Source organism: Perissodus microlepis, chromosome 19, assembly GCF_051167445.1.
Source record: "Perissodus microlepis isolate ML-2025 ecotype Zambia chromosome 19, ASM5116744v1, whole genome shotgun sequence".
Lineage (NCBI taxonomy): Eukaryota > Metazoa > Chordata > Actinopteri > Cichliformes > Cichlidae > Perissodus > Perissodus microlepis.
This window is the reverse complement of record NC_140479.1, coordinates 24507164-24520167: the sequence shown is the minus strand read 5'-3', so window position 1 is coordinate 24520167 and position 13004 is coordinate 24507164. Positions and strand designations below refer to the sequence as shown.

Here is a 13004-nt window from a genome sequence, read left to right as displayed (position 1 = left end):
CCAAGAGATACCTGTGTCGCAGTAAATAGACCTTTTAAGAAAGCTGCGCAAATAATCTCCCGACATCTGTCTCCCTCTTAGTTAGCTGCATTTGGTTTGGTCATGCAGGAGTTGTTTTAACCTGCTTCAACAGCAAACAACAAATGATAAACAAAACAAACTTGCAAGTTAATGCTGAAAGTAAATGAATAGAAAGAAGGAGCAGGCTGCAGAGTAGATTCGGGACCAGAACTCCCAGTAAGCCCAGTATATGAACCTTCCAGATCCCTCAGGTCACCTGGATCCGGTCTTTTATCAGTTCCCACAGTCAGAACCAGACACGGAGAAGCTGCATTCAGCTTTTATGCTCCTTATATCTGGAACAAACTCCCAGAAAGCCTCAGATCAGCTGAAACACTCAGTTTATTTAAATCCAGGTTGAAGACTCACCTGTTCTCAGCTGCATTTAAATAAAGCACCAAATCCGCACTTAAGCTTAAATTTCAAAACTTACATTTTAACTACTGATTTTATCTGTTTTGATTTTATATACTGTTTTGTTTGTCTGCTTGTTTAATCAATTTTAAATCATGCTTTTTATTTGTTTTTGTTTCTAATGTCTCTGTAAAGCACTTTGAATCACCTTGTTGTTGAATTGTGCTATACAAATAAACTTGCCTTGCCTTGCCTATAAACACCGGTAGCTGCTGATGTAGCAGGAATTTTTTAAATTCATTGTTTTATTCAACTTAAAAAGTCTTTATATCCTTCTTGATGTATTTTTAGCATGTGAAGGTTTGTTGTGCCCTCTGTGCATCTGTGTAATATTACTGTCTCCTTTCTGTGAACCCCTTAGGTCAAAAATGGAAGAAAACATGTTGTGTTCCCTCATTTGTACTCTTTGCATTGACGCTAGGGTGCTTGATCACTGGTGTGGCACTGTTGTCTATTTTTAAGGTGGGTGTTTTTAGTTCTCTGAAAAAAATACTGTGTAGGTGTATTTTGTTTATGCTGGTCTGAAGTAGCCTTACAAGAAGAGAGCCTACCCAGTATGTGTCAGAGTTTCAGTCCTACTTTTTATCTTTTGGTTCCTCAGGTGGACCCTAGGAATCTGACAGTAAATGCAGTGCTGATTGCGATGGCTAGCGTGGTTGGCCTGGCCCTGTTGCTCAACTGTAAGACCTGGTGGCAGGTGGCTGACTCTGTCCTCAACTCCCAGAGGAAACGCCTGCACAGCGCTGCCAACAACTTGCATAGACTCAAGAGTGAAGGGTTTATGAAGGTAATTTAGTAATTGTACATAATCAAGAGAAAATGGAAATCCTCTGACATCCTGTTGCCATGACAGTGGGGCATTCAGTTTGCTTATGAAATTATGAAGTTGTTGCTTTCTAATTCAATTGATTTCCTTTAGTTCATAGAAAATGATTTGGCTTTGATTTGTTTTGGGCGTTTTTATGTCTCACAGGTTCTGAAACATGAAGTGGAGCTGATGTCAAAAATGGCCAAAACTATCGATGGCTTTACCCAGAACCAGACACGCATGGCGGTTATCATTGATGGGCTAGATGCTTGCGAGCAGGACAAAGTGCTGCAGATGCTGGACACGGTGCGTGTTTTCATGTGCGTCAGTACAGGCAGATTAACAATTAGAGCAGCTTCCTCTTGACTGAAAACAAGATAATGGAATAATTAGATTTTTTTGACATCTGCCGCTCAAGAAAATTTATAACTATGGGCCAGAGTGTTTTAGAGCATCTGCCATGTGGTTTAAACACAAAGTGGGTCTTTCACCTGTGCACACAGAGGCCACACATCTCTGTTTCACTGCAGCCACCTTGGTGTTCCCAGCTGCCACAGCTTGCCTCCAAGTTTAGATTCTTTTTCCCAGCTGCTCTAATATAATTTCCTTTAGCCAAATGTTATTATTTGGTGAAGTAATCCCAGGGAAGACGGCAGCCTCCTGTGTGCTAATGCAATCTTCTCATCTCTGCAAGCACGTCCCAGTCACTCCAAAACCTTCTTCTTTTGAGAGAGACTCAAACAACACATTTGTCAATTAACTAAATGTAATTTTTTTCTCTCAGTCTGTGTACTTTTGCTAACAGATGATGTGCATTAAAGATGCAGACATCATGTGAAAACATTTTCACTTGATTCTGCTGACAGCTTCTTTTGGACAGGAGGTTCATCGTCCTGCAGGCGAGCCTTAGGGTTGTTGGCTACGGGTTAACAAACCAGCACTGCATCTAGCACAAATTGATGTCCTGTGACACTTGGACAATGTCTCTTAGTTAGTCGAGTGGAATTCCCCAGCACCATGTGCTGTGGACAGTCAGCTCTCACAGTAGTCATTATGTTTAAGTACTAAAGCTGACTGACTGCCTCGAGGTGTCGCGTCATGGAGTGATTAGATTGTAAACATATATTTAATGCAACTGAAAGATACTGAAAAACTGTCTTATGGTGTTTCTTTTTCTTTCCAGGTAAGGGTCCTCTTTTCTAAAGGCCCTTTTATCTCCATTTTTGCCAGTGACCCCCATATTATCATCAAAGCTATCAACCAAAACCTCAACAGTGTGCTAAGAGACTCAAACATCAATGGACACGACTACATGAGAAACATTGTCCACTTGCCCGTATTCCTCAACAGCAGAGGATTTAACACAGCTAAAAAGATGAGCATGGCAGCACCCACCAACGGGGAGCCACTGTCTGGTGAAGGTAAATGACAAAGGCTACACGTCTTCCTTTTAAAGTGCTTTTATTTTTTTCTTTACTGTCAACTTTTAGTGTGTTATATAGCTTTTTGTGTGTGAAAAAGTCTGCAAAGTTACACCCAAAGTTTACTACAAAGGGAGTTAACCTCTCCCACAATAGAGTGCTGCTACTGAACAGTTTAAAGCACCTCATTTGTAGGTCAAGTGTTACTTCCCCCACATCTATGTCACAATAAAACAAACATTTCCACTCAGCAGCTAGTTTGACACACCAGTTTTACTTACTTGTTGAAGCCACTCATGCTAACTCTAAAATGTCTCACCAAGTGCAAACACACTAAGTCTTCTGTTACTGGTTGCAAGAGCAAAAACAATGTGCACTTCCCCCATGTGAGGAACCCAATAACCAATTGATTACTTTTGGCAGTGTCCCCATAACAATGTCAGCACATTGTGCGGCTAATTTCATAAGCCAGAACAATAGTATATTGGAATTGTCACACTGAGGCATCAAAATTTGTAAGCTTTTGTAGATGTGAATGCTTTTTTGTTAGCAATTCCCTCATAGTACATTTGTAGAAAAATATACAGACGGGCACTGTTCTTGATCCTGTTATTTTAAAGAAAGCAATCTAGATTCGCAAATGTCTTTAACGGGTTATTCCTTTGCTCATGATCATCTCTGCACCAAGGTTATGCTTTATGTAAGGTAGCAACTTCTGCAAGACTTTTTTTGTTCTGGATCATATTCTTGGCTACACCCCAGGATTTTGTTAGCCATTAGCTCTAAGAAGGCAGCTCCTCCTCATAGAACTACGCTAATTAGCCAACGCTACAGGCAAGCTGACCCATCTAGAGTAGATTGGAATTTTTGTAAGTGGGGTCTTAAAGAGGCAGCAGCTGAAATGATACGTTTCAGTGAGATAATAAAAAGTGGTCCTGTATAGTAAAAGGAAAACCATGACCCACCCTTCTAGTTGACCCACAAATTAAAGTTATAAACTTGTAACTGGGCATAATATGGTCACTTTAATATATACAAGTAGGTTTACACAGAGCTTTGAGGCATTTTATAAACTCATAGTTTCATAAACTGTTTTACATCTAATACTTGGTGATGCCTGATCGTCTCTGTTGACACTTTGACTCTTCTTCTTCATCCCTTTCTCTAGGATGGCATGAAGACACGGACAAGAAGATGTCTCAGAACAGCCTGGCTCAAGACCAGGCCAAACTTGGCAGCAAGAACGCCTTAAACCGCAGGGTAACAGCTATTCAAGTCAAGTTTGTATAGAAAAAGTATTACTTGTAATATTTTGGTGGGATTTACAAACACACATCAGTGGTTGATTTTCTAACTTTAGGTTTGTAAGTTAAGAAGACGAGGAAGAGCCGTGGTAGTTCAAAACAGATTGTTAATAAAAAGAAATATCAAATAAAAAATTCCAAAGTGTCATTAGTCCAAATTCTACTTTCAGCAGGGACTGTTCACTGCTTGCACCAGCCTGTAATACCCAAATCAAAAAGGCTGCAATAGCACATTGAAGAAGCTTTGAACACAATATGAAAGCAGGCAGGTTTTTTTTTTTTTGTTTCAATAATTTCCCCAAAACCCACGCTGTTTAGGAAAGTACTTAATATTCACGTTTGATTTCTACATATTAATCAAACAAAATGAAAAAGCTGCCAGTTCACTGCTCTTTGACCAGAAAACATTGGCTTCGTGTGAGATATTCTGGCTGGGAAACCTTCACTGCTATCTCTCTTCAGCCTCCTCCCTGAAGGAGGGAGGAGGGGGGGTTCAGTACAGGCGTGGTGTTGGCAGACGGTGCAGAGGCCAGAGGACAGAAGGAGACACACAGAGACAAAAAGAGAGAGGTGCTCGGTGTGCGGCCAAGGTTCCTGGTGTAATTGATGTAATGGCTGTTTATCCTTCCTGCTGCGTTGCCACAGCCTAATGACAAGGCCTAGCAGCAGTGGGTCCCTGTGACAAAACACTGGCACCAGGTCTGCTGGCAGGAGGCTAAGTGACTCTGCTGCTGTCGCTGATGCCTTCCACCCTCCTATGAGACTTTCCCCCCAACCCCCCCTTTCCTTTCTTGTTTGTTTGTTTGTTTGACATTTGGTTGTACCTTGGGTTTACCCAGCATCCTCCATTATTGATGTTGGCCCCTTTAATACAGGGCAGCATTCTCTTTTTATATGCCGCTAGCTAGCACTTGGCAGGAGGGCCCTATTTCTAGAAGTGGAGATTAAAATGAGGGGGCACGAGGGCAAATTGACTATGAGCTCTCTCTACACTGAAATTCTGTGACTTCTTGAATTAAGTGTGATGTTGTAAATATCTCTGTAGTATTTTGACATTTATTGGATTGAAACTAATTGCTGCTTAGTATTTCTTAGCACTTCAACGAAAGTTCATCAACTTCATCAAAATAAACCATTGACGCTGTGAAGCTACAGCAAAAGTTAATAAATACCAAAAAGCTAGCCCCAAAGAGGTGTCTCTATGATAGACCTTTTTGGTTCAGACTGAGCGGTGGCCATATGTTTCATCTCTCTGAGAAAGAGGTCATGAGACTGGTGTTACAACTTCAAAGTCAACCAAAAGGCTTGTCTTGGCTCATGACCATTGCAGCTGTCTGAAATCATCACAGATGTTCTCCGGTAGATCTGTGTCAATAGCTTGCCTGTGTGTCATGACTTTTCAGTGTTGGACAGCGGCTCTTTGATTTCTTCTGTGCAGTCACAGAGATTTAGTGCTGTGTATGTCATGGCCATTAAGAGATTGGTTATATGGAAGGAAAGAAACCCATGTACATCTCTTTTACAGGGCTTATCGGTATAAACCTTAACTGGATTATGTTGAGAGTAAGGTAGTGTTTGCTGTTAAAAATTATTGTGGTGCTGCTGATACTTTAAAATAAAATCTCTCTCTCAAATATGGGGTATGTGGAATAATATAGAAATGATCCCATCTACATGTAGTCGTAGTCTAATGAAGTAAAAGTTCTTAAAATGGTCTTAGATCACATGGTGACCATGAAACCTCTCCTCTGGTCTCATGATGCACATAGCGGGACAGTAAGGGTGCGTTCTCACAAACATCAGTCAGGGTCCACAATAACTGCTGCTGTTTCAATTTAGAAGTCTAACATTAAACAGGAAAAATTTATGGCTCTTTATGGTTCCTTTGCTGTATTTCTTTTCCATTTGTGGCTAGAAAACACTTCCTGTTTTCCTGGTCCCTTTATTATATACTGTGAACCAGTGGTGTCAAATATAAGGCACGTGGGCCAAAGTCGGTCCGGCAAAGACTCCAATCTGGCTCACTAAACAGCTTTAGAAAATGTGAAGGTGGGCACAGATTTTAAACTTTTAACTGTATTTATGATAACTTTTTATAAATATAGAAGAACCTTTCCTGTAATTTTATGCATTTATTATGTAGTTTCACCGGTTCTGTCCACTTAAGATCAAAGTGTGGCCCATGATATAAAATGAGTTGGACGTCCCTGGTGTAAAGTGTTTTTTGGCGATCCATTATGTAACTTATTGTGAAGTAAAATTCAGCATGTACCATCTCCAGCCTCATGCTAATGAGTGTTTGTCTGCTAAGGACACATACCGACGGCGCCAGATGCAGAGGACCCTCACCAGACAGATGTCCTTCGACCTGACCAAGCTGCTGGTGACCGAGGACTGGTTCTGTGACATCAGCCCACAGACCATGAGGAGGCTGCTCAACATTGTTTCTATTACAGGTGAGGAATTAACCATGATCTGCTTGAGAACTGTTCATATTATTACAGTAATAAAGCCATTTTTCTTTTTACATCAACATCCGCGCTTCAAGAGTTCTGTTTTAATGAAGAGTACATTTTGCTTGTAAGCTTAAACAGTAATTTTAATTTAACCACAAAGGCTTGGCAGACTTAGGATTTAGAGGTTATAAATATATTATAATAAATTACACAAGGGGTACAGTAATAGAACAGAGCAGACGATTAAAAACAGTTGGCACTACCACTGACAGTTTGTTTTTAAGCAAGTTGGCACAACAAGCCCCTATAGCTGATTAGCGCTTGTGAGCAAAACCATTATATGTTATACAAGTCAATGATGCAGCCAAAAGAAAATGTTTGTTATTAAGCAGATTGGAAGTGACTTCTGTGGCCCCTAATCCTCTGATTCGTTGTTGGCAGGTCGTCTATTACGCGCCAATCACATCATCTTCAACTGGGATCGACTGGCGTCATGGATAAACCTGACAGAAGAGTGGCCTTACAGGACATCATGGATCATCCTGTACTTGGAAGAGGCTGATGGGATGTCTGATCAGGTTACTCTCAAGACCATCTATGAGAGGTATACACACACAGAAACATCATCTTTTGATTAGTTACTGATCGGATTTATTGACTTTCTTGCCTTTCTTTCCCGGGTTGTTTTATTGCCTTTTATTCATTCTCTTTCTAACTTGAGGGCAGCACTAGCAGACTGATCATCAACTAAATTATCTAAATGAAAATTAGGTGATGGATGTATTTGGATGAGTAAAATTCCACATCTTCAAGCCGGAATAAAAATCCTGAGATGTCAGCTAAGAATTTGCTTTTATTGCTCTCTGTTTAAGTAACCCTAACCAGCAGGTGGCAGTAGAGGATTTTGTTTTCCATGCAGGCTAGATAATCTGTACACATGTAGTGCCAAAGGCTGTGCCACACTAATTGGCAACTGTCAGACAGATTTTGTAATTGACCATAATGTTCAAGGCGAATGATGACTGAGTTATTGCCCGGATTCGAGATTCACAAAGGGACACTAATTCTTTAAAGTCTACAAGAGGAGCAGTAAAGTCTTGTCCCTGTGTGTGTATACTGTGAGGTCATGAATGCTTTTAGGCGTGCTCACCGCAGACGAGAGGAGGAGACCGATAGAGGCTGAGTCGCTGGGTTTGGGCGCTGTTGTGCATCAATCGCTGGCCTTTAAAGGTTGCACTCTGTCACAATATACTAGCGCCCACGACTCCTGCGGCAGGGAAGTGTCACAGACGGTTATTGTCAGCTATTCAGCCAGCTAGATTCAGCCGACAACTCTCCATCCCCCATCTCCAAACACAAACCACTACCTCATTAGACTGGATTTTTGCTCTATGGTTTTTTAAAGGACAAAAGTTATTACCTTTTCTTTTTCCATATGGCACTACAGAATGCAGATTTTTAAATGTCTCGTTTCTCTCTGCATTTTATGGGAAAAAATATCACTACATTTCCTCCTGTGTATGTTTACTCTACTCGCATTCACTGGAGACCCTAAAAGAAATGTTCTTACTTTTGCTGTAATTATTGTGGAAAATAAGAGAGCCATAAAAACTGATGTTTCTACATCTAACAAAAGGCCTGGATTCAAGTCTCCTTACCGCAGCATGGGGTTGTACTTAGACTACTCATTAGACCTAATATAGCCATCATCTTGCTTTTGACCAATGGCCCTGTCTTTCTTTATCTTCCTCCTCGCTGAGTGTCTTTCCAAATGGCTGCTCTGTTCCGCAGTGGCCGTCGAAGAAGCTGGCTTAATGATGATGACAGGAAGCCTCGAACAGGCTAAACACAACGCCTTGCCTAGAGGCCTTATCTCCTACACCAATCTTCCGCTGATAAGACTCAGGCCTCTGTCTGTCTGTCTTTTTCTGTCTCTGCTCTTTTCTTCCTCTTTCATATGATCTGAGGCTCTTTAGGCCCTTTTTTTGTTCTGGATGAGTTATTCTGTCTCATTCCCTTTAACGACGGATGGGCACTTGACTGACCTCTAAGAACCTCGGGGTCTCGGGGATTGCCTGCCTGTTTGAGAAGTGGATAGCTTCTTTTATTTGCTTTCCTTTTCAGAGCGTTAAAAAATACACACATCCACCCACGTCTCGTTTCACAGCTTCTCTTTGACCAGTTTGATAATTTCCCTTTTTTTTTATACTTAGCATCCTTTTGCTCATGTGGTTCAGATCTCATCTATTCTTTGTTGCGTTTTATTTTGCAAACATGTGTGCGAGTTGTCATGCACAGCCGTTTTTACACAGCAAAACTGCACATCCCCTGAGCGTTACTAAGTGAATATATTAGTGGTGAAGTGAACGTGGGGGGTGAGTCAGCCCCTTATAGGTCAACTGTCGCCCTGCATCTCAGTCACAAGGCAGCAGCTCTTCCTCTTCTCTCCCCTCTCTTTATAAAAGTGTCTACAGCTAAGTATACCACAGCATCAAAAATACAACTTATTGTTAACCATAAGACTGAAAACAGCTGTGGTTTCAATTAAATATTTTTTTCTGTTTCCATCTTCATAAGTACAAACGTGCTTTAAATGGGGCTAACCACCATTAGTCGGTCTCAGGTCAGATTGCATGCCCCATACATTAAAACTAAATTAACTCTCACACTGTAAATTATTATGGAATACACACAGGCCTTTCAGTGAAGGGGGTGAGCTGAACTCTTAAGAAATCATAAACAGAAATGCTTACCCACCTTCTCTCCTATCTCACACAAACAGACAGGATTTCGAAACAGCTAAATGTTTTTCACTAACTTGCTTTGCATTGACAAGCATCAATGAAGGGCTGTGAACTGTTATTTTAGGACGTGGCGTGCAGAGAAAAGCTCACTTCTGATTCCCGTTGCAGGAACAGGCTAGTACAGCCGTCTTAATCTGATGGAGAATGCGTAATCGGTTAATAACTTCAGCGATTTCTATCGTTAATGCTAAGACTGAGGGCGGCCCAGGCTCATGCACGGTAACTGAGGGAAAGGTGTGTGAGGAACAAAGACGGCACTGTCTGAAGAAGATACTGGTCCAAAGCAGTCAAGCTTTTACTCGAAGCATAGGTAAAATGTTTGTGTCACTACTTTCACAGGGGAAATTGCAAAAAACACTTGGACGAGTGAGGCAGCATTGTGGTTTGTCCAGTACACTGACAGAACCTGAGAAGAAAACAAAAAATCTGATGCTTTAGACCAGCATCTGCAAGTCTTCAATTTGTAGTTGTCAAATTAACAAACCCAAATCTTTCTTTTGAGTTTTTTCTTTCCATTAGTAAATTGGATCTGGAGCCTGCAGCATTATGACTATCATTTTGAGTTACATCATTACTTCCTCTTCGTTATTGTCTCTTCTCAGGAGTTGTTTCTTAGCTGCCATTAGAAACCTGATGATTATAGCTACCCTGGCTCTCTCCTGCTTTGCGGTTATTGCTGTATATTTATTTCCTTGAGCTTTTTCAGCATCATTATATTACATTTTGCCATCTAATGGAAATTCAGTTGTAGAGTGAATTTAAAAGTCTGAACAAGTAGTTTTAGGATGTTGAATACACATCTGTTATTATTGTTGTGAACGGTTGGTACTAGTCTCCATGGGGGTTTGTATTTGTGAATAAAAAGCAAAAAAAAAAAAAAATTAAAATAAGTGATCAGAATATATTTTCTAAACTTAACTACAGTTGTGTCCTTTTTTCTGTTCTTTGTCATTAGTTGAAGATTAAAAGCAGTGGATAGGCATTAAGGACATGGTGTTCAGCAATTAATTATGCAGAATTAGTCAATAATCAGCAGAAATTAAAAAAAAAAAATCAAATGTCTAAATGACGAAATAAAAAACAAACCAGCAAAGTTAGCAAATAATTTGCTTTATAGTGTAGCAGTATGGCTGACAGAAGGTAGGTATTAGCAAAGAGAAAAACCCAAAGAACAACAAGAAAGGACAAGCAATGAAGACACGAGGAATGTAAATAGTGAGTGGATGAGTCAGTTGGCAAAAAAATGTGATAAGTTGCTATTTTTTAGTGGAAAAAATTAAATATTGCTTCCAGGCATTCAAGTAGCTAGAACCAGAACCAGAGGAGTTCCTGCTTTCTTTGGTTTCTGAAACACTGAATATCTTCGGGTTTGGATGTGATTTAAATATGCTAACTGCAGGATCTTCAGGGACTTTCAAATGACTTGTACTTGTTTTTTTTAGTGATAATTTGTTTCACAGTGAAGTAATTTTGGATGTAGGGTTAACATACTTGGATCTAATCGTCTGCGAGGGCGGGTTTGGGCGGGTTCAGTCGGGTCCTAAGAGAGTTTATTCCTGGACGCCCAGATCCAGTTTTCAGCTCTAGAAAAAGAAAAAAAAAGTGTCACTGGTCCACTGAGCAGGTTCCTGCACTGCTCTGACATCTGGTACCCTGTGTGTGCCAGGATGCCCCTGCTGCACTCAGGAGTGTGTTTCTGGCGTTGCACCTGAATCTTCTGTTCATTACACACCCACTCATATATATACACACAAACTATTCCATGCCATGGACTTGTAGACACTCTCTCACACACACACTCAGGAGTTGTCATCCGTGCATGTTTCAACTGAAACTCATTTGCCACTACAAGTTTTTGCAATTTACACAGGTGCACACATGAAATCACATACAAATCTTATGCATGCAGTTGATAGAAAACTCACAAAAATTCACACACACTAGCTAGCTCTCACACCAGTGCAAGAACATATGTCACCCCCAACTCCTCTGAGAATTGGTGTAATTAATCAGACCCTGAGATGCAGGCTGTGTTCAACAAACATGCATATCACACACATTCACACAGTGCAGGAAGCAGAACACAGCAGAGAAATTGTTGTCAGGTGAATTTATATTTAGAAGCACAGTGACACTATGTTTATAGTATTGTGGGCAAAAAAAATTCCCACTTTCTGTGCCCTCTATGCTTTTAATCACCAGGTCACGGCTTGTGAATAACGAACTGTTTCTCTCATCCTTTCATCTTCTTTTCACCTCCGATTTGTTGGCTTGACCCAGCGTTCATACGCTAAACAATCACCCTTTCAGTGATGTACAGCCAGCCACTCGATGGACACTTAAAAACTTTTTTTTTTCCACTAATCACAGTCTGAATGAATATGCAGCCCACCAATTCACTCTTAATTAGGGAGACTCTTATCCCAAGTACTGAAACATTAAGATGACACTCTCTTCATTCGGGATTACTTTAATTGGCACAATTATTGTAATTTGGTTGCAATTATGTGCAGGGATAAAAGCGCCATTCCAAAGCTCAGGCTGGTGATTCCCTTTATGCGGAGTTCTTTTAATAAGCTCTTAAAAATCCGGACTCAAAAAATGGCGAGACCCTGTTCTTTTGTTATAATGAACACTTCTGAACTTTTCTTGCCCTCAAATGAAGAAAAAAAGTCTTTATTCTTCACCATACAGCCCATTCATATGGAGTTCTGTCGCATTTGCAACCCATTCTATAATCTAGCTGCACGACAAATGCGCAAAATGGTTTTCTTCCCTCTCTCTGTCCTCTGAGAGAGCCCATTGTCCCTGTACCCAGGAGGTATTTCAGTGAAATACAGAGTAAAACTGGTAATTCGATCGTTCACTGCGCTGCCATTTGCCAAGAGGCCTCCAAACGTGTGTGAATTTGTAAAGGCTAATGTGAAGTCACCTGTGTCTCAATAGCACACCGCCACTGAGTCTACACACTAGTGTGCTGACAGACCACCTGACTGAAGGGAAGATAAAGACAGACAGAGACAAAAACGAAACTAGGGTTGGTGTGAGATAAAGATGGAAAAACAGGAACAGTTGGGGGGTGGGGGGAGATAAGAAAGAGAGAGCAAGAAGAAAGAGTTCTGTCTCTGGAGGTAAAATAAGGTAACGGAACCAAAGCTTGTGAATACTACAGAGGATCAGACCAGATACCAGCAGGATTACTGCATGAGGCGTTTGCCATTGGTGTGCTAGCGTCTCGGGTGTATTTGAAGCCTCAGGTGATGCTGCTGCTCCAAGTGAGATAGTCCAGGTGGTGGACACACACACAGAAATTCATGCACATGTCCCCTGGGTCCCACGTGGCTGTTTATATTAGTGAAACCGGTCCTCTGCTGATTCCACTTGAGTGCATGTATGCGTGTGGGTCGATTTGGCCTGCTCTGTCGTTCTTGCATCACTCAGGTGTTTGCTGGCGGTGACTAAGGCATGAATCAGCCTCAGCCAGCTCCAACACCACCCAACCCCTACTGAGCTACTTAAAATGTAAAAGGAAAAAAAAGACAGCTCTAGCCAGTGTGTATAGGTGACACAGGAGGAGGTGTGTGTGTGCGTATGTATGTGGAAGAGGAGTTTTTGACTGCTCTTGTGTGTATTTGTGCAGGGAGGCTACCATGTGAGGAAAGAACATTGTGCAGCATTCTTTGCTAGAAAATCCTTAAAGCCTTTTTCATTTGTGCCTGCAAGCCGAGGTTGAAGGA

General features: G+C 41.1%; 1 protein-coding gene across 6 annotated transcripts in view; it reads left to right on the top strand.

The window, feature by feature from the left end:
* Positions 1 to 13004, top strand: part of kidins220a (kinase D-interacting substrate 220a) — a 47636-nt gene that overhangs the window by 14145 nt on the left and 20487 nt on the right. For all 6 annotated transcript variants that reach the window (XM_084914936.1, XM_084914935.1, XM_084914938.1 and 3 more), the window contains 7 exons: positions 836 to 936; positions 1076 to 1261; positions 1448 to 1588; positions 2466 to 2703; positions 3872 to 3963; positions 6319 to 6463; positions 6905 to 7067. In XM_084914936.1, coding sequence (XP_084771062.1) covers positions 836 to 936; positions 1076 to 1261; positions 1448 to 1588; positions 2466 to 2703; positions 3872 to 3963; positions 6319 to 6463; positions 6905 to 7067 — 1066 coding nt within the window. The remainder of the gene's footprint in view (positions 1 to 835; positions 937 to 1075; positions 1262 to 1447; positions 1589 to 2465; positions 2704 to 3871; positions 3964 to 6318; positions 6464 to 6904; positions 7068 to 13004) is intronic.